This window comes from Pinus tabuliformis, chromosome 6 (assembly GCF_031772625.1).
Source record: "Pinus tabuliformis cultivar Carrire ecotype Pingquan chromosome 6, CPIR1, whole genome shotgun sequence".
Lineage (NCBI taxonomy): Eukaryota > Viridiplantae > Streptophyta > Pinopsida > Pinales > Pinaceae > Pinus > Pinus tabuliformis.
The window spans coordinates 276,488,901-276,511,769 of record NC_142292.1 but is presented as its reverse complement, the minus strand read 5'-3'; the positions used below and the strand labels follow the sequence as shown (position 1 = coordinate 276,511,769).

The 22,869-nt window shown below is 38.5% G+C and overlaps 1 protein-coding gene across 1 annotated transcript in view; it reads right to left on the bottom strand.

Moving 5' to 3' along the window:
• The window catches only part of LOC149258432 (YebC-like protein), a 219,581-nt gene extending 200,098 nt beyond the window's left edge, over window positions 1-19,483 (bottom strand). The window contains exons 1-2 of the mRNA XM_089415357.1: window positions 19,006-19,483; window positions 18,668-18,876 (exon numbers count right to left, since the gene is read on the bottom strand). Coding sequence (XP_089271483.1) covers window positions 18,668-18,876; window positions 19,006-19,132 — 336 coding nt within the window. The 5' untranslated portion in view covers window positions 19,133-19,483. The remainder of the gene's footprint in view (window positions 1-18,667; window positions 18,877-19,005) is intronic.
• Window positions 19,484-22,869: the final 3,386 nt, after the last annotated feature.

The window sequence follows — 22,869 nt, the reverse complement described above, 5'->3', positions numbered from 1 at the left end:
TTGTGTTTTGCAGTTAACTCCTTGAGCCAGTTCATGGTCAAGCCTACCAGGGTGCATTGGGTTTCTACCAAGCACGTATTGAGGTATCTCAGGAGGGCAGTAAAGTATGGATTGTGGTATAGACAAGTTGATGGAGCAAGGCTTAAGGGCTTCACTGATGCAGATTGGACAGGGAGTTCCACAGACAGGAAAAGCACATCAAGTTGCACCTTCAATGTTGGATCAGTAGTTGTTTCCTAGTTCAGCCCGAAGTAGTAATCAGTTGCGTTGAGTTCTGCAGAGGTCAAGTACATGGTTACCAGTTTGGCAGCATGCTAAGCCATTTGGTTGAGGAAGTTGCTCGTGGGATTATTTGGACAAGAGCTAGAGCGCATCGTGATCCACTGTGACAATCGGAGTTACATCAAGCTCTCTGAGAATCTAATGTTTCACGATCCCTCAAAGCACATCGGAAAATATTATCATCACATCAGCGACATTGTTCAGACAAGTACAGTTATACTCCAATGCATACCAATAGAGGAAGAGACATTAGATATTCTTCCCAAGGCCTTGCCAACGAGCAGATTTGTTTTACCTCAAAGATAGGTTGAATGTAGTGTAGAACACCTTCCTCTCTTAGAGGGAGTGTTGAATGGAGTAGACAAGCAAGGATTCCGCTTGCCTAGGCACCAAGGATAGCAGAGGGACCCATAAGCCAGCCACTTAGCAAAATATTAATTTATTAAACTATTTCCTAATGTTGGACTTAGGAAAATTTAAATTTCCTAAAGTCAACATATGATTTAATCTTGCCCTTCAACAAGTTTTAATCTCAGCCATTGAGAATGATGGTGGGGCCTAGGTCAAATTATAAGGGGGAAGAGGGGGCAGAAGTGGCAAGTTCGACTTTGGCATAGCGTGTGTGTGTTAGCTCAGCAAGAAGACTAGGGTTTTCAGCAGTCATCAATGTTGGAAAATGTAACTAGGTTCGATCTTCATAATTGTACTTGAAGTCAAAATGGAATATACTTGTCAAAAGAAAAGCAAAAGGAATTTTATTATTATTGAAATTGACTTATTAAAGCATGGGTTTCATGCTTGGGTCATGTATACGTCAAAGCCTCCATTGTAGGCTTTAGGGTATTGTCAAAGTCAATGTGTTTATTGGTTAAAGACTCCTCCATCATCAAGTCAACCTCCTCAACGACTCCTTCAAGTCGGCCTCAAAGAAACTGTCATAAAATGAACTCATGTCGACCTATAAGAAAGAAGCAACTCTTCATGAACATATGTCGGCCTATTTACATGTGGCAACCACTATATATACAAGCCTGGGATCTTCGCATTACACCAACTCAGAACTCGCAATTTCAGAGATATATTTCGGTGATCACAGAGAGGAAGTTTCGGTGCAATCTCAGAGGAAGTTTTAAGTGCAATCTCAGAGATAAGTTTCGGTACCATTACAGAATGGAAGCTCGGACTTCACAGAATTTTTTGGTGATCCCAGAAATAAAGTTTCAATGTTTACAGTAGACAGTTTCAATGCTATCTCAGTTTCGGACTATTATGGTGACCATGTTTTCGGGCTATTACAGAGATCACAATCTCGGTATTATCACAGTTTCAGTGCTATCTTATTTCGATGCAAAAACAGTGATGAAGTCTCACCACAGTGCCACAGTCTCAGAGAAATCTCAGTGAATGATTTCGGTGTTAGTACCAACACAATGATGTAGTGTCAGTACAAACACAGTGATAAGGATTTGATGCAAGCACAGTGATGAGGTTGACTTGATGGATGGAGGTGCTATTAAGTCTAGATTGTAAGGGTCTTGGTCGTCTCATCATTTGAATCTACTGAAGGAAGAATTTGTGACTGGGTTTTACCCTCGAGGGGGGTTTTGCCCTGACAACGTGCCTGTATCTTGTGTTCTATTCTATTTGTTACTTGGCATTAGTCTTGATGATAAGAAAGATAATTAATAAGAACTAATAATAATGATGAAAAACATCACAAGTTAATGTCATAATAAGGGAAATCGTTTTAACTGCCAACTCTATGGATTTTCCAACATGGTATTAGAGTTATGGTCAAAAGGCAGTTTGAAGATCACTTGGGTGCATTTGTATCAAGCATCTTGAAAGGCATAGTGAGAGTTCGGTCACTTCAGAAAAATGAGTAACCATGTTCAGTGCAATTTCAGTGATACGAGATTTAGTGAGAAAAGGTCTTGGTGATGAAGAAGGCCTCGATACTATCACAGGCAGAAGAATAAGGGTCTCGGCACAGTCTTGGTGCTTCCACAATATTATGATCTCGTGACCTCAACTCGGTGCTATTTCAGTGATGCTAATATAGCGTATAAGACTTGGTTCTATCACAGTGGTGATATCACAATCAGAAAGGCTCAATGCCATTACAGTGAGAAGGTCTTGATGCATAACAATACTCTCACAAGGGTGAGGACTTCGTATTACTTACTCAGAAATTCGAAAAGGCACTTCAGAGTTTCAGTGGCACTACAAGGATAAACTAACCACAATCCAATACCTTCACAGTAACGACAATTTCGGTGATATTGCAAGGTGATTTGGTGCTACTTCAGTATCATAGCTTGGGTGCCATTCCAGTTCAGTGCCACTACAAGGACCTCAGTTTAGAGCCATCACAATGACTTCAGTTTGATGGTATCACAGTGACATCAGTTTAATGCTCTTAATAAGATATATCAAGGATTTGAATACAAGCACAAGGGACCCACTTAAGGTAAATCAAGTAGGTATTGTCAAAATTGCACATAAGGTGTCAAATCATAGGGTATGCAATTCACAAGGTACATATGTTCATAAGCATTTAAATTCCTATTATCTCTAATGGTTAATATGATCCTTGTTTATAACTAGACTAGGATAAAGATAGTACTCCCTAGATTAGAACCTTAATACTTGTCTTTCTAGAGTTTACAAATAATCTAGGATGTCAAATAAAAGGTCCTACTGTTGATTGAAAGAATGAACAACTTATCATAGGATTCCATCCTCCATGATTATGTAAAAGATCTAACTTAAGAAGTTAAATCATGTCCTTGGTATCACATGTTGTGCTTGTAAGTATATACTACAGGTATAAAGGATGATGGCTTAATACAAAGAGAACACTTCAAGAAATCCTTACCAGGTTTGCCAAGAACATCTCCAGGTATGTTTCAAACTATACACATTACAAGATTCTCTTAAAGGTATGATCATCTTATTTTTGAAGTTTGCATTACATTACTAACATTGTTATGTCTAGCTATCTTGAATCACAAAGATTCTTGTTTTGGGTGATTCATCACTTGATAAATCTACCCCACTCCTATTCTTTACTGATTTTATAGAACCCTAGACAAGTTCTTTGGAAAACTCTAACCTAAGGGTATGCTAATGTGAATATCTGAAACCCTAAATTGCTTAGGGTTATTAGGAAATATTATTTGAAGTTTTGTTGATGATGTCATGTTTGGGATTTTGGTATGATCATAAACATAACTTGTTAGGGTTGAATGACGTTTGTCTGAGATCTCGAACATTTGAAAGTTTGGAATAGTAGGGTTTTCTTTGTTGTGTTATGAAACCCTAGATCCTTAGGGTTTGGTTGATAAGCAAAACCTTTATTATGTATTTAGAGTCCTAGGAATGAAACCCTAGGTATGTGTTTATCTTGTTGAAACCCTAGCTTGGTCTAGATCGATACATGTCTAATATGCTAATATTGCCCGACATGTGTTATGCTTAATTCCTAGATGTATGAGTTGACCTGTTTATCGTGAATCCTAGGGTTTGGAACTAAGCCCTAGCCAAAGTTTGTTTCTCTAGGATGGTAGTATTTGTGAAATGCTAGGGTTTTGGAGTTAAACCTTAGTAGAAATGAAAATCTTTGATGTATGATGACAATGTGATAATTTGAGATTTGTGAAAAACTTAGTTTTAGTTGTGATTAATGTTTGATTGAAAAATCTAGGGTTTGCAACTAACCTAGTGAAAGTTGGTCATGTTGATGACTAAGCTGTGATTGGTTTTGATTGATTAATTCTCGTGTATGAAATCTAGGATTTGTATGAAACCCTAGAGGGAAGTCTAACATATGAATTCTGAAAGTTGTTAGATTCATTGATTTGATTTGTTTCTAAGGTTTGCTATATGAAGGAACTTGTTGGAAAAAAAAAATATTGGAACCCTAGAATAATGAATTTGAAATCTTGATGAGCTATGAATGTGATTTAGGGTTTGTAGCTAAACCTGGGCAAGAAGCTAAAGTATTGAAATCTTGATGAGCTATGAATGTGAATTAGGGTTTGTAGCTAAACCTGGGCAAGAAGCTAAAGTATTGAAGTATAGTCTCTTGATGATTATGTTTGTAAAGTCTAAATGCTTCCATTGTTATAAGTTTTTTGATATGGCTAACTCCATGCTTCTATAAGTTTGGTTGTACTTGCTATCTAAGTTGTGCAAGTACATCATCTTCAAGTTGGTGAAGATGATCGTAAGTAAAGTTGATGTGATAAGCATGATATATGAATGACTCTGATAAGAAGGATGGAAGCCATAAAAGATTCTCCGATGTCGTAAAGAAGAAGTAGAACTCCCTAAGTTAAGAGGGAGTATGGATGAAATCGCCTTAGGTTAAGAGGGAGCTTGAATGAACGAAATCTCCCTACGATAAGAGGATGGTTGAGAATATTCCTTGTATAGGAATAATTAGATCCTCTCTGAATAAGAGGGAGTGACAGATATGGTTATCTACTTCATGTGTCATGCATTAAACCAGGACTAGCAGTCGTAAGTTTAGTGACGACCATGAGTGAGAGAAGGAAATTGGAGAATGCATCTTGAGGTGCTGCTAAAAGAAGAAAAGCAGGATCCGATTGAAGAATATGTTGCTACATATGAAGTAGGAAAAGGAAAGTGCATGATTGATGAATCTTCTGTCAAAGATTCGGTTGAGAGTCCTACTATGAAAAGTTGAGAAGCAACATCAAGTTGTCTGGAAGACCCGGAGGTTTGTATTTGATTATGTACATGTGAAAGTATATCATTAATTGGGGTTGTGTTTGTACAGGGAAATCTCTCGAAGGTTTTGATAGCATGTTGGTTTTCGAATTTAAGCTTCTTTGATCCATATTCTAAATAATAGAAACATTTTCGGAATAAACCACATCAGAAGAATAAGGTCAACGCATTTCGAACCAACCAGTGTGGTTCGAAACGCATCGACCTTATTCTTCTGATGTGATTTCTTCCGAAAATGTTTCTATTATTTAGCATGTTGGTTACCGATCAGTTTGATCAGGAGAGATTTGTTGTCCTTGATCTGCTGGATCAAGGAGTGTTGAGGCTTTGTGAGTGAAGCATTGTCTAGGAGGACATCTGGTTGGCACTTTGTGTTGATGTCTAGGTCCCGAAGTTGGAAGGGTGGCGTTGGTCATTGAGCTCTGACATGCACCTGGATTTCTGGGTTGATGGTTAGCAAGTAACCCTGATGGTACCTAGAGAGGTTGAAAGCTTGAGTCCATCTTAGTCCCACCTGGATAGATTGCCCTGGTCAAGAATCTAGTTCGTGGCATTGCGGTGCCTAAATTGCTGAGAAACCAATGGATAGATTGCCCTAGTCAAGAATCTAGTTCGTGGCATTGCGGTGCCTAAATTGCTGAGAAACCAATGGATAGATTGCCCTGGTCAGGAATCTAGTCCATGGCATTACGGTGCCTAAATTTCTTCATAGATGATGTGTTGAGATCTTCCATGTACCTCTTTGATTATATGTAAATATGAATACCCACCTAGTTAAGAGGGAGTGTTGGAAAATTTAACTAGGTTTGGTCTTCATAATTGTACTTAAAGTCAAAATGTAATATACTTGTCAAAAGAAAAGCAAAAAGAATTTTATTATTATTGAAATTGACTTATTAAAGCATGGGTTTCATGCTTGGATCATGTATACGTCAAAGCCTCCATTGTAGGCTTTAGGGTATTGTCAAAGTCAATGTGTTTATTCATATTGGTTAAAGACTCCTCCATCATCAAGTCAGCCTCCTCAACGACTCCTTCAAGTTGGCCTCAAAGAAATTGTCATAAAATGAACATATGTCGGCCTATAACAAAGACGCAACTCTTCATGAACATATGTCGGCCTATTTACATGTGGCAACCACTATATATACAAGTCTGGGATCTTCACATTACACCATCTCAGAACTCGCAATTTTAGAGATAAATTTTGGTGATCACAGAGAGGAAGTTTCGGTGCAATCTCAGAGGAATTTTTCAGTGCAATATCAGAGATAAGTTTCGGTACCATTATAGAATGGAAGCTTGGACTTCACAGAGGTTTTCGGTGATTCCAAAAATAAAGTTTCAGAGTTTACAGTGGACAGTTTCAATGCTATCTCAATTTCGGACTATTATGGTGACCATGTTTTCGGGCTATTACAGAGATCGGAGTCTCGGTATTATAACAATTTCAGTGCTATCTTATTTCGGTGCAAAAACAGTGATGAAGTCTCACCACAGTGCCACAGTCTCAGAGAAATCTCAGTGAACGATTTCGGTGTTAGTACCAACACAGTGATGTAGTCTCAGTGCAAACACAGTGATAAGGATTTGATGCAAGCACAGTGATGAGGTTGACTTGATGGATGGATGTGGTCTTGAGCCTAGATTGTGAGGGTCTTGGTCGTCTCATATTTTGAATCTATTGAAGGAATAATTTGTGACTGGGTTTTCCCCTCGAGGGGGATTTTGCCCTGGCAGCGTGCCTATATCTTGAGTTCTCTTCTATTTGTTACTTGGTATTAGTCTTGATGATAAGAAAGATAATTAATAATAACTAATAATAATGATGAAAAACATCACAAGTTAATGCCATAATAAGGGAAATTGTTTTAACTGCCAACTCTATGGATTTTCCAACAATTAGAAGATCAGTGACCAAGAGGTAGAGAAAGAAGAGGGTTGAACAGCTCTTACACAGACCAGCTTCAGTACGGTTGTATAGTACGTAGCAGTGCACAGAGGAAGAGCGCATTGTGCGTTCGTACAGTGCGTAGGGAGTCTGTACTAAGCAGTCGTACACTAACACAAGTGCACAAGGGTTGATTTGGTTCTGCTTAGTTCAGCAGAGGATTTCGTTGTAAAAGGGAAGTGCTCCCTTGTTGTAAAATTCTGAAGATTATTATTTTCTTGAAGCTAATAGAAAACACACACAATTACAGGTTTTCCTCGAAGTTGTGATTTCCTGGGTACATCTTGTTCTTATTTGTTGAATGTGTTTTATTGCCTTCAGCTTTATTTATTTATGTTGTGCATGCTATGTTAGAAAACTCAATGTATTTGTAATTTAAGTTTCAGAACTGTAGTTATTTGTATTTCTGGTTGCGTGCTTAGAGAATTACAAATCAGTTGTTGGGTTTTAAGGGAAACTAGCATTGTCATCATCTCAACATTCATATTTATTCCTAGATCTTGTGGCTAGACTTGACAAAGCTCTACAGTACTATATTTCCCAAACTAAATCTGGGTGTGTTATGTTCCTCTTTCGCCACCACTTACTAGATGCTCGACTGGGTCAAGGTTTCAAGGTGTATGGAAGAAAAAGGAAAATTTGTCAAGCCATCAGAAAAGGAAGTCTCAAATAGTGTCAATGAATGGGTATGAGTATATGGCACTGCCACAACTGTGTGGATTTGGCAACAACTTAGGGTATTGTTGGTGTAATGATTTCGAACTTGTTAGGATATTCCGACACATAGGAACTAGTTAAGTACAACTTGGTCTAGTATAGAGTTAGGTATAGAGTTAGGTAAAGTGTGTTTCTTTATTATGTACATTTTGTAACTTACAATCCGACGGTCACGATATGTAGTGATCCGACGGTTCATTCTCTCCTCGATATTACCGACACTTGATCCATGGCTTAACACCCGATTGGTCCATGATCTCTATTTAAAGAGCATGGAGGGTCATTTGTAGGGTAATCCGTCTATGAGAGAAGCATATGTAAATTTTCATTCTTTTATTAATAAATTGCCTGAAGTGGCCGCATTGGCTCAGGCCGTGGACTGTTTCCCTCTTTGAGGGTTTTAACCATGTCAAAAGTACTGGTGTATTGATCTGTGATCTGTTTGTGAGCGGTGTCCTTTGGTGTTCTGTGTGAGGAACTTACCCTGTAAATTCCTACATGGTATCAGAGCTATTTGAGGGCCGCGTCCGTTGGTGATCCAAATCTGAAGCCGGTAGAATTGCATCCGACTGTCGTTTCCTAGATCTACTGTTTCTGACTGCTTTCGGGCTGAGAGGACTGCTCTGTTGTGTTGGGAGCATCTGTTCCAGTGAGGAACCCCTTTCGTTTCACGCGAAAAGGTTTCCGGTAACCCTAGCTGCGTCATTTTTAAGATCTGGAGGTATACAGTGTTTATTTGCAGTTTACAGTTATTTTCTCTCTGTTTATTTCGGTTTCGGTTTATTTAGCTTTTTTTATTACCGAATCTATACCTTTCATTTCTGCGTATGCTCTTTGCCCCGCGACTCTGTGCGATCTGGGCAAATCAGAAACAGAAAGGAAGGATTTTTTTTCTCATGCGTATGCTCTTTTTCACTGCACCTTAGTGTGATCTCGGAAAATCAGAAACATCGAGGAAAATATTTAGTTTCCGGCTAAAGCTAACTTTGAACCGCAAGGTTCGTTTTTGAAAATATCTAGTTTCCGGCTAAAGCTAACTTCGGGCCGCAAGGTTCATTTTTTTTGTATGTCCGTGTTGGGTTTTGTGTTTTTTGTTGTAGGGAAAAAGTGCTTTCTCAAAACAAGCACGCAACCCAAAGCATCAACCCCCCCTCTCTCTCTCTCTCTCTCTCTCTCAAACTTTTTGTATAGCTCACTTGGTGCAAAGCTAATTTATGAGAGTAGAGGTCTTGGGTTCAAGTCTCCATTTTGTGGGGGCGGATTTTTTCATTTCCGCACATTCCCGCACTTCATCGGCGACTTCGTTAATTTTTTTTCAAAAAGCCATAACTTCTTCATCCGGAAGCCGTTTTCAGAACCGTTTTTTTTGAAACGGCCTAATTTTTCGAGATCTTTCCAGTGGTACACTTAGTTTCAGAATCTACAGCTTCAGTTTCTGTTAAAAATGGAAAGTCCATGCCAAGTCATTCTTGATAGCACTAACTACTTCCAATGGTGGTCCTACATTGTGGATTTACGTAGAAGTAAAGGTCTTTACAGAATAGCCACAGGCCAAGAGACCAAACCGAAAGATGAAGATAAGGCAGCTAAATGGGAAAATAGACAAGACCAAGCACGTGGGTTGACAGGGATGTCTATTTCTCCAGATCTTAGATTCCATATTGCAAAACTTGATACTCCTGATGAAGCACTGCAACAAATTACTAAAGTCTTTGGAATTAAAAATGAACTTAAAGCCCATCAACTTGAAAATAATTGCTTACATTGGACCCCAATAATTTTTCTTGCATTGAAGATTTTTTGTCCAAGTTCAAGACCCTTAGACTTCTCTTGGAAGGTGTTAAGGTTAAGAAAGAAGATAGTAGCCTTATCTACTCCATTCTTACGAAGTTGGGACCAGCCTATTCTGTGTTTGTTTCCACCTTCCATTCTACAAGAGAAGCTTTCATTTCTCAAGGACAAACCTACAAGTCCCCTTCCTTTGATTCCTTTTGTGATTCTTTAATAAGAGAACAAGAAAAACTCTTACACCTTGGTCTTCTTCATCTTGGAAACTCTTCTAAGAAAGCGTTAGCCGCCCAGCAGCAACCAAATCCAAAGAATCCTAAGAAGTTGTATCCTAAAAAGAATGGTCCTAAACCAAACAAGGGTCCTAAGCAATTTCAGCCTCAAAATTAAAAATCATTTCAACAAAATGATAAGACAAATAAAAACAAAGGGAAGAAGACTGATAGACATTGCAACTTTTGTAATCGAGATGGCCACTTAGAATCCAAATGCTTTAAGAAGATGGAAGCCTTGGAAGCAGCAATGAAGAAGCATAACATCCATTTGGAGCAATCTTCAACTTTAACTTCATCTTCAGGAATGGCACTTTCTACATGTGGTTGTCAAGCATCTCGGTCCAGCTATGCACTAAATGTATCTTCTTCTTCTCATTCTCATGAGTGGCTCATTGATTCTGGAGCTTCTTATCACATGGCCAAAAACAAAGCCATGTTTTCTTCTTTAAATGATTGTAACACCAAAAATATATATGTTGGTGATGATAGATCTCTTAGTGTTGTAGGGACTGGAACTGTTCATCTAGACAATGGTCAGTTTAATGATGTATTATGTGTTCCAACCTTATCCTGCAACCTTCTATCTGTATATCAGATAACCCATTCAGGTGAAGGTAAAATCGTTGAATTTTCACCTCACGATATTGTAATTAAGGACCTAAGAGATCCTAGACAGATTTTAGCTACTAGCATTGCTGATGATTCTACAAGGTTGTATAAGTTATACAACTTTGGGTCATCAAATCTTCCCTCAGTATTTGTTGCTCATAATGATGAAGTGAGCAAACTTTGGCATGAGCGATTTGGTCACTTAAACTATCGCTCTCTTCAGAATCTATGTAAAGAAAATATGGTGACAGGTCTTCCAATGGTATCTTGCAGAGATGGTGTTTGTTCCGGATGTGTACTCGGAAAACATCATCGGGACAGTTTTGAAAAACGTGCCTCTTGGCACGCCTCAGCCCCTTTACAGCTCGTGCATAGTGATTTATGTGGTCCACTTCCAGTTGCTTCATTCTCTGGCTACAAGTATTTCTTAACTTTCATTGATGATTTCTCCAGACGCACTTGGGTATACTTCTTAAAACTCAAGAGTGAAGTATTTAACACGTTCTTGGCCTTTAAGGCCTTTGTTGAAAAACAATCTGGACATCAAGTTCTTAAGCTAAGATCTGATAATGGCGGAGAATATGTTAAAAACACATTCATCAACTTTTGCACTGAGAATGGAATTCAAATGCAACATACTGTTCCATATACTCCACAACAAAATGGTGTAGCTGAAAGGAAGAATCGCACCTTAAAGGAAATGTCTAATTGTATGCTTCAATCTAAAGGACTTAGTCTTAATTATTGGGCAGAAGCAACTAACTGTGCAAATTACATAATAAATCGCACTCCTACTAAGGTTTTAAAGAATATCACTCCATAAGAAGCATGGAGCTCAAACAAACCAGATGTAAGTCACTTTCGTGTTTTTGGAAGTGAAGCATGGGCCCATATTCCAAATGAGAAACATAAAGCTTTAGAACCAAAGAGTGAAAAATGTATTTTTGTTGGATATTCTGAAGATGTCAAAGGATATAGACTTATTCCACTTAAGTCCAAAAATGTTATCATTAGAAGAGATGTAAAGTTTGATGAAAATATATCGGCCTGCAAGCCTAGTTCGGCGGATGTGCCACCTCTCCCTATCTCTTCTACTTTTGAAAATATTTCTTCTTCAGATGATGAAAGCGAGGATGAAAATCCTCCCCCACCTTCTCAGGATCCTCCTTCAGCTCCTCAGCTTCCAAAATGGGTCTGTGCTACTCGGGATGCAGCAGGTGATCTTGCCGGTGATCCTACAGATCAGCGACGTACACGTTCTCAGTTCGAGAGAGCCTCTTCTTTACTGGCTCAAGCTTCAGTGAATTATGATCCTGACACCTTTGCAGAAGCTTCAGGCCATCCAGATTGGGAAGCAGCTATGAATGAAGAATATCATTCATTATTGGCAAATGATACATGGGATCTTGTTCCTCTACCAAAGGGACGAAAACTTGTTAGATGCAAATGGGTTTACAGAACCAAGTATGGACCAGATGGGAAAGTTGATAAACATAAAGCTCGTCTTGTTGCTAAGGGTTTTTCACAAGTTGAAGGCATTGACTATACTGAAACCTTCTCCCCTGTTGCCAAAATGAACTCTATCCGCCTTGTTCTTTCCCTTGCTGCCTCTTTCAAATGGGAAGTCCATCAGATGGATGTTAAATCTGCCTTCTTGCATGGGGACTTGCATGAAGAAATCTATATGGAACAACCTATTGGCTTTATACAAACAGACTCCAGCCTTATATGTCGGCTTAAGAAATCCCTTTATGGTCTCAAGCAAGCTCCTCGAGCTTGGTATGCCAAAATGGATAACTTTCTTTTAGAATCTGGCTTCTCTAGGTGTCATTCTGACAATACTGTCTACACCAAGAAAGTGGGCAAGTCTCTTATCATTCTTGTTCTTTATGTTGATGATCTTATCCTGACTGGTAGTGATCCCAACCTTATAAACCATGTGAAGTCTAGCCTTAAAAGGAAGTTTGAAATGACAGACTTAGGACACTTACATTATTTTCTCGGTCTTCAAGTCTTGCAATCCAAGGAAGGTATTTCCCTTTCTCAGTCCAAGTATGCATGTGATATTCTACGCCACTTTCACATGGAAGACTGTAAGCCAGCCCCTTCTCCCTTTCAGTCTGGAGTCAAACTTTCAGTCACTTGTACTTCTCCTGAAGTTGATGCTACCTTATACCGTCAACTTGTAGGAAAAGTTTTGTATCTAACCCATACTCGTCCTGACCTTTCCTTTGCTGTTGGCCTTGTTGCTCGGTTTATGCAAAACCCACGTGAAAGTCATTGGAAAGCAGCTAAAAGAATACTTCGTTATGTTCGAGGTACAGTTCAGTTTGGGATTCATTACAGTGCCGAAGCATCTCCTCTATTGGTTGGTTTCACTGATTTCGATTTCGCTGGTGACCCTGATGATCGGAAGTCTACTGCAGGTTATGTATTCACTCTTGGTTCAGGACCTATTATATGGGCTAGCAAGAAACAAGGTGCCATTTCTCTTTCTTCAGCAGAAGCAGAATATCGTGGTGCCGTAGAAGCTAGTAAGGAAGCCTCGTGGCTTCGTCAGATCCTGTCAGAGTTTGGCTTTCAGCAGCAGCATCCGACTACACTTGGTGTGATAATCAAAGTGCCATTCAGCTATGCAAAGATCCAGTCCAACATCAGCGCAGCAAACACATTGAACTGCACATGCACTTCATCAGAAAGCTCATTCACGACCATGTTCTTGAAGTGCAATATTGTTCAACAGATGATCAAGTTGCAGACATCTTTACAAAGGCTCTCACAAAGGCGAAGTTCACTAAACTTCGATTTATGGTTGGAGTTCAGGAAGTTGTCACTAGGGGGGATAGGCTCTAGTGCCTCCTTCCTTCTCCTATTGTGTCATATTTGTAAATCCTTCAATCCTATCCCAAGTTGTTCTTAAGGGGGGATGTTAGGATATTTCGACACATAGGAACTAGTTAAGTACAACTTGGTCTAGTATAGAGTTAGGTATAGAGTTAGGTAAAGTGTGTTTCTTTACTATGTACATTTTGTAACTTACAATCCGACGGTCACGATATGTAGTGATCCGACGGTTCATTCTCTCGGTATTACCGACACTTGATCCGTGGCTTAACACCCGATTGGTCCATGATCTCTATTTAAAGAGCATGGAGGGTCATTTGTAGGGTAATCCATCTATGAGAGAAGCATATGTAAATTTTCATTCTTTTATTAATAAATTGCCTGAAGTGGCCGCGTTGGCTCAAGCCGTGGACTGTTTCCCTCTTTGAGGGTTTTAACCACGTCAAAAGTACTGGTGTATTGATCTGTGATCTGTTTGTGAGCGGTGTCCTTTGGTGTTCTGTCTGAGGAACTTACCCTGTAAATTCCTACAGAACTCCAGCAATTCACTTATTGCTACAGCGAATGCTAAAATCAATCTTATAAGGACATTATCAAATGAGGCCCTTGATTATGAGACGTTCTTGTCAACCTTAGGCAATGAAAATCAAAATATTGAAGGCCTTCTTCTGCTCCTTTATCAATGTCAGGTGACTTAAGAATTGCAGTTGAAAAATTACCTCCTAAAAGTTACTTGAAGCTTATATTACATCTTTACAAGGTTCGTCCTCTCCTCAAGAGAATTCCTATGGCAACAAAGTGTGAAGTTAAAATGGTCGTGAACACTGCTCATGATAGGGATTCTTCACGAGCATTGTTTCTGAACACTCAGCTGGAATATTCTCATGGTAATCATCGAAATGCTATTAAACTTCTGACAACATGCAATAACAGATCAGAGCAGGGGGGGCCATGTACGCTCTAGAACAATCTTCGTTGTATACATCATCAATTGAGAAAAGACCACTTAGCAGCTTTATATTTCAAGAAGGCCTATCATAATAGTATGTCACTTTGTGCAGAGCAGCCACTTAAGCTAACAAAATTGTTAATTGAAGTTATAGATGGAAGGGTTATGCTAAATTTAGAAGTGCGCTAAATTTGGCAGTGGAACCCATAAGTGAAGCTATGGCACAGTTGTACTTTCACTTAATTTTGACTTACGAAAATTTCTAATTTTCCTATAGTCAAAAATAGTAAATCGAGCTCAGCAGTTCAACTTGAGTTAATGGCTTTAGTTAATAGGCCAGTTCAACTTCAATTGACCGGCCAGTGCGAGTTTATAAAAAGGGAAGGGCACAAACTTGGCTATCATCATTACACACTAGAGACTTGTGTGTTTTAGGTCAGCAAGAAGAGATTTTAGTTCAGCATGCTAGGGCAGAGAGAAAGAGGTCGAATAGCCTCAACAATTTCTTCAGCAGCATGCTCACTTACCAAGGCCGAGTCAGCCTACACAGAAGGGCTGAATAGCTTGTACAAATCCATACAATTGCACATGCAGAGGCCAGGTTGGTTATAGAGATGCAAAACAGTGTGTTGAGGGACAACAAATTGAAGGGGAATTTTTCCCAGTGTTTGTAATCAATTTTTTGAGATTTTTGCTGAGCAGAATAATAATAAAACACACAAGTTGGCAGGTTTTCCCCAGTTGGGGTTTCCTGGGTAAATTCTGGTGTATTATTTATTGTGTGCTTGTGTCTTCGTGATTTTATTTTCCGTTGCTATTATTTGTTAGAATACTCAGCATATTTAGTAAAAGAGTTTGGAGTTCAGTTTTCATTTTCCTCATCTCAGAATTTTTATTAAATTAACAGTTGGGTATTAGAAAGTTAACATGGTATCAGAGCGGGTCTCCGATTGAAGACCAAAAATCATGTTATTTTCCTCATGAGCAAGTGAAAGACGCAAGAAAGGGGGCGCAGTTCACTTCAGGGTTGCGCAAGGGTTTTTTGGCTGCGCGACTAAGGAATAATCTGCACATGGGTTTCTCAAGCAGGCTCTGCGCAAGGGTTGCACATTTGGCAAGTATGCCAAGCCATCTTTTTCTAGCAGAGATAGCAAGGCCAAGAGTATCTTGGAGCTGGTACATTCAAATGTATGTGGACCATTTTCCTCTCCATTCCTAATGGGATACAGATATTATGTCACCTTTACTGATGACCACTTGGGAAAGACATGGATCTTCTTCATGAAGAAGAGAGATCAGGTCTTCTCGAAGTTCGTGGAGTTCAACGCCTTGGTGGGGAACCCGACTGGTAGAAGGATCAAGGTGTTGAGGTCAGACAATGGTGGGGACTACATCTCCAATTCTTTCAGGGACTTGTGTGCCAAGGAGGGCATTAGAAGAGAGCTCATCACACCTCATAACCCTCAGCATATTGGGGTGGTTGAGCACAAGAATCGGAGCATTGTTGGAGCATCAAAGGCTATGTTGCATGACTAGGGCTACCTATGTTTCTTTAGGCAGAGGCATGCAACACTGCAGTATTTTTGCAGAACAGGGGTCAACACAGGGTGTTAGGCAAAGTTACACCAAAGGAGGCTTTCACAGGCAAGAAGCATAATGTGTCTCACTTCTGGATCTTTGGCAATCTTGTTTACTGCCCTGTGTCTTCATATCAGTGTTGTGAAAATCGCGATATTATTGCGATTTTATAATTTTATCGCGAGTTTTTCATCAGAACGAGAATATCGCGAGTAGTACTCGGAAATTATTATTTTTTTGCTCGATTTTTTCGAAAAAATTGCGATTTATTTGGAAAAAATCGTGGGGAAAAAATTCGCAATTTATTGGGAAAAATCGTGGGAAAAAAAATAAAATTAAATAAATAAATAAATATATTTTTTTTTTTTTAGGAGGAGGAGGTGACCCAAGCTACCCCTGCCACATGTAGAGGACGTGGTCTACCTCCTGTAGCTGTTCTTCAGCTTCTAGAGCACAGCAGACTCCATAGTCTACTATGGCCTGCCAACTCCACTGACATCTACATCTAGAGGGGCAAAGGAAATCAGTAGTATTAGACTTTAGTTATTTGGTTCACTTCATTGTATATGACATTATGACCCATGATATGAGATACATTATTATATTTTTTGTTGATATTTTGAGGTTGAGTTGGGACTCAGGAGTCAGAACTTACTATTCAAGACATGATTCACTGTTATGTGTGATTTTAGCACTAGAAATGATATTAAACATCTTATATATTAGTTCTTTTATCATATTTATGTGTCAATGTATTTATTTTATGTTGTAGATGGTTTAGATATTAAAAAAAAAAAAAAATTGTACCAAACGATTTTTTCCCGATTATTTCCGATTTTTTCCTCGCTCCGATATTATCCCGATAACGATTAATGCAACATTGCTTCAGATAGCAAGAGAAAGCTAGAGCCCACAACAGAGAAGGGCATTTTTGTGGGTTGCAGTGAGACATATAAGGCATACGGGGTGTATATTTCAACACTTACGGAGATAATGATCAGACGTGATGTGAAGTTCGAGGAAGAGAGGGCTCTCAGGAAGTCCTTAAAGAGCGAGCAGGGTGCAACACAGGAGGAGGAGCAACGGGAAGCTCAACCAGTTTCTCAGGCTTCATCACAGCTAGTTGTTAGGCAGGCCAACCAGTATGTAGTTGAGGAAAAAGCGTAGGAACAGGAGGAGAGAGTAGAGCTAGAGGGGCCAACTCAACCAGTGACACCCAGTGCAGGGAGAGGACCACCCAAGTGGGCAGATTAGTTGATTAGGGAAGCTCGGGAAAAAGTTGGAGCCCCCAACTCCACATTCAAATAGAGTAAACAGCCACAGAGATATATGGGGTACATGGCACTTACGACTAAGGTGATAGACTCAGAGCCTTCCTGTTATAAGGAGGTAGCTTCTCAGCAGGTATGATGCGATGCCATGGTGGAGGAGTATTCCTCTATCATGCAGAACGATGTCTGGGAGATTGTGCCAAGACCAGCTGGCAAGTCAAAAAAAAAACCCAAAATTGTGAAAATCCGCATGAATGCTCTGGAAGCATGCTCTTGAGAACACTTCCCATAGAGGGAAGGAACACAATTTTAAGCCTATAGGGCACTCTCAAAAAAAACTCCCGAGTAAGTTGCATGAATTTCTTTTATCCGTTTACTAAGGCCTTGGACATTATTAAAGTCCAAATTTTTGTGAAGTATGTCATAATTAATAAATTATGCAATAAGGTTTAAGGAATTAATGAAGCCAACCTTGCTTTAATTAGGGTTAGGTGTGTCCCAGTTATGAAATAAGGCCAAAGATATTCATGGTGTCGTTTTGTGGGATTAGGCATGTCATAGTTATGAAATAAGGCCTAACACATTAATGAGGGCCATCCTTGTGTTAATTTGGGTTAAGGGACCAGGGTAGCTTGTGCTGCAAGGTTCATAAGCCTATAATAAAGTGAGGAGCTTCAACATAAGGCATCAATGTATTTTGTGGCAATCAGATACCTTGTATCTATCAGGTTCCCAGGGCACATCTTGTCTTCATTGTATCCAAGGTGAGCATATTTCTTCTTATGTAGCTTTTCTCTTATAATCTCCAATAATTTGAGTGTTATGCTTGTAATATCATAAGCAATCAGTGCATAATGGAGTATAAGCTTACTATATTTGTCATAGCATTCAAAATATTGTAACAAACAATCCAATGGAACATTCAAGGCAGTTAACAGATCAAACAAACCCCTCCAATGCTTACTATAGAAAATTATTATACTTCTCTGTTTTTAGAAAATATCTAATCATAAATTGATTAATTAAAGAAAGAAAGAAGAAGAAAAAATCACTAACGGGAAATGTTCGTCTTGTTAGCAGTTAAAACCTGCAGGAGTCATAAGATGGGAGTGCCCAAAAAGGTAAGAAAGCTCTATTTTCATCTTTTATGCCCTAGGTGTTTTACCCTTCACATCAATTGGAGCTGTCTTTTTTAGGGGGTGGTAGAGGGGACCATCCCAGTGTGTTAGCATATATCTTATTCAAACAAGAAGCAACGAGATAATAGCAGAGATCCGAGACTAGATGAACTTGAGTCACGAGTGACGGTTAGAAAAGATAATGTAAGAAGGCTTGCTCTCAATACAACTCATCATTTCCAAAGTCACAATGAGTGCTGCACTTCATTGGCTTCAAAAAATAATATTACTCCTTAGAAGATTGACATCTGACCATCAATTCTCAAGGATTGAAATCCAACTTAATTTTTATTTGCCGGGCACTTAGTATGCAACCCAACGCCATTAGTTTGGGCATGTAGTATACAATGCAGCAGCATTAGCTTCGACTTGTGTTTAATAGCTAGAGAGTGGCAATTGCGAAACAGAGAATAACATCATGGATTATGATTATACTAAAATGGTTGGTTTAGTTCAAATCCCTAGAATACCTTTCTGGCAGCGATTTTGGAAGAACGCCTCCCCATATTAAGTGGCACATAGACTGATATCCTCCGGATGCCTGGCACTGCAGAATCTTCATCGTTATTGATCCTGAAACCCGCCAATCCAAGATCCCATTTATAATTACAGAAGCTGGTTGCACCTCTCTTGACATGCAGCTGAGCTGCTAAGTAATTCCAATGCTGTGGGCAACTGCCTGTAAGTGCCATCATACAATGTTAGTTCCTCCGACCCTGATACACATAAGAGGTGAAAATAAAAAAAGGAATAGTACGGCTATAAGCAGTTGAAGAACGAATATAGAAGGCATAGGGAAGTAAGTCACATGGATATATGCTCTTGGACACTAAAGAAGACTTTGAAAGAAATCCTAAAACCCTTGCTGAACTGCACATTTTCTCGAACTTCCTTAGATAAAATAACCAGAAGATTGCTGGGATACTAATAATCATGCAACAGCAGGTATGTGTTCGGTCTCAGCAGCATTATATGAGGATAAGCTGTGTTTTGTTTACGCTTGGAAAATGCTCTTCTATGACATTACTGTTGCACGGGATGTTTGGTTTCCTTATGATTTTAAACCCATCAAGCAACAATAGATTTAGATGAACTGAAATTTAATCTTTCAGACGAGTGTTCTGACTACCCGTTCAAGGGGTTCATAACCATTCTGGTCGTTGAATTTTTAATAAAAAGCTTAACAGTGCAAAGTCTTATTTTTTTTGTTGGCCGAACTCTGTGGAAATTCGGCAAAACGGGTTTAGCCCATTTCATGTGTGTGATAATTTTAAAGTTGAAGACGCACATTTCCCATTAATTTAACGAGTTTTTAATATTTTTATCGACTTACATCACAAACTTGTATCGTTATGTTAGTTCAATTTATGCGGCTCGGAAGATTTTTTGTTGAATTTTTATTTATATTTATGCGGCTCGGAAGATCTTTTTGTTGAATTTTTATTTATACTTTATATTGTTTTATATTGTTTTGTATTTTCACTTTTAATAAGGCTAATAATTTAGGGTTATGTATTTACAATTTCTTTGTGGTAATAATTTAGGGTGATGTATTTGTAGTGATAATTGACGATTTTTGTGGTCATAATTTACGATCTTTCTGTGGAATAATTCACGATCTCTCTACGGTAATAGAAAAACAATATGGGGAATGTGCGTCTGCGGTCCGAGTTGCTGGTATCAGGTGCACACATTCCTTATATTTTTCTAATACATATGTGCTCATATATTTTCAAGTATGAATAATTCACCACAATTACCAAAGATTACCAAAGGTAGACCTAGCACAGTTACTCTACAGAGCCTCTATGAGTATATAGAGTTTTTAGAGAAACATAGAGAAGAAAGATAAGTCAAGCTACAAACAGAGTTAGTAGCCATGCTGGAAAATAAATTCACATCTCTTGAAGACAAGATCCAAAAACAAATATAAAATAAAATAAAACTATTAGAGAATAAGATGGAGGCAATGGAAACTAGGTTGTAGGTTATAGAAAAGCAAAACCAAGATATGAACCAAACATCCCAGCAAGTAGATGCTGATACTTTAGAGAGTCTTAAAATGAAGGACATGATTAAAGAGCTAGAAGAAAAAATTAATAGCTGCCTCACCCTAAATAGTGTAGCAGATAAATTAGATATCAAACCAATTAAAGATGAAATGAAAAAATTGATAGAATTAGACCATAAGCGTAACAAAAAGGCCTTGAACCTTATAATCTTTAGTTTGAAAAAAGAGGTAGACAATGATACTTTAACCATAGCCCAAACAGAATTACATAACAGATTACAAATTGAAACAACGTGTCTCATAGAAGCAACAAGGTTGGGGAAACTAACTGAAAATAAAGGAAGGTTGATCTGAATAAAGGTGAGCTCTACTGACCATAAGTATGACATACTTAGTAAAACCTCAAGTCTAAAAGGAACGGGAATATTTATAAATGAAGATCTCATTCCAAAAGATCAAGCAAAATTGAGAAAGGAGGTTCAAAAGGTAAAGGAAGCTAGGAAGGAAGGAAAATGGGCAATAATTAGAAATGGAAAAGCCGTTATTTGAGATAGAAACCAAAAAGATAATAATAGATAGCAATTCAACATGCTCCATATTCTTTCTTGGAACTGTCGGGGCTTTTCATGGAACAAAGGCCCTAAACTAAGTTGGATCTCAAATGATGTTGATATTATTTTGTTTGTTGAAACTTGGGAGCACAAAGAATCTAAGATCCCTAACATAGATTGCTTTACATTATGGTCTACCTAAAATAAGCGATCCTCCCATAGAGGCATTGGGGGTATAGCTTGTTACATTAAAAATAACATCTCTCCCCATGCTAGGATTTATAAAAATGACCCTTACAACCAATATAGTTGGATAGAAATTACTGACATTTATGATAAAAAGACCTACATAGCAATCTGTTATGTCCCCCCATCAATTCTAACTTCTATAAGAAAAATAATCTAGATAAAAATAGTCCTTACAATGGTTTAGAGAATGATATTTCTAGCCTAAGGAATGAAGGCAATATCATTTTAATGGGTGACTTTAATGCTCGAACTTCAAGCAACCAAGTTATTCTTTTAAGCAATCATTCCAACCCTAATCCTCTTTGGTTAGACGAAGACCTTTCTCTGACTAGCTAGTACAAAAGAAGCTCTGAAGACCTCAGGGAGAATTTATTTGGGTCGGAGCTAGTCAAGCTCTATAGTGCTCAGGATCTCATAATTTGCAACGGTCTAAAGAAGTGGCCCAATTCTAGCCAAATGACCTGCATCAATGGGCTTGGTAGCGGCGTGGTAAACTATGTTATCTCCGATCTCCCTCTATACAACAAAATAACAAATTTTGACATCTTAAACGACCACGAGCCTGACTCTGATCATAGGCCTTTACTTATAACCCTCAATTTTGTCATGCATAGAGATCCCATGGAAGATAATCCTTATAGCCAAAAGAAGTTAAGCTTTGATAGAAATAAATAAGATCTCTTTCTAAATAAATTAAAAACTAATTTGCTTCATTTATCTAGTATAGACAGCATAGAAGACCTCTATCATAATTTCACTACAACCCTCTCATATTCTATTAACAAGTTCTCAATTGAAGTTTCAAGTAATAAAATAAATAGCAAAACCAACCCATGGTATGACAAAGATTGTAAAAGTGCTAGGAGAGTAATTAAGGAAGTTGTTGATGAATCTCTTAAAATTGGCAAGATAAAAATATAGAAAGCCCTAACTAAAAGGAAAAAAGGCAGTATATTCGTAAAAGACAAGAGAATCTCTTACACCTCTCTAAGGTAGCTCCTAAGAAATTCTAGAGGCAAATTCTAACTAGGAAAACTAAAGATAATAATAAAATTGCTTTACACGACTGGAATTCCTATCTTAAAAAGCTTTATGAATCTCCAAATGTCATGGATAACTTTGAAACCCTGCTCACAACGAAAGAAGTTTTCTCATTAGAAGACATTGATTTTGGGGTTAATCGCTTGGCTAATGGGAAAGCTAAGGACATTGAAGGTTACCAGGCGAAAATCTTAAAAATTGGAGGTCATGTCCTCATCCCCCACATTCACAAGCTTTTCAATCAAGCGGTCAAGCAAGGGTTCCCTAAACCATGGACTCAAAGCCTCATTATCCCTATTTTTAAAAGTGGGGATACAAATAACCCCTCTAATTATCGGACAATTATGATCAGCCCTCTCCTAGCCAAGTTATATGGTATTATTTTGGAAAGGAAGTTGAGCATATGGCTTGAAAGTGAAGGTAAGTGGGCTAAGGCCAAGTGGGTTTAGAAAGTAGCACTCAACAATAGACCACCTCGTTACACTTAGGATCATTGTGGAGGAATGCCGCAATGATAAATCCAATCTCTTTTGTTGCTTTGTGGACTTTAGAAAGGCTTTCGATACAGTTCCTAAAAAAAACCTTTAGAACAGATTAGAAGAGCTAACGGTTACTTTTGAGTTGAGAGTTGTTGCTATAAGGTTATACGAGAGTGTAATTGCCAAGTTAAAGAGCAATGAGGGGTGGTCAAAAGATATTAAGTGTAATATCAGAGTTAAACAAGGTTGCCCCCTCTCCCCTACCCTATTTGGCATTTACATCGACAAGCTAGAAGGTTGTTTAAAGGAAGCAGGATGTGCTGGCACGATCTTAGCTGGGA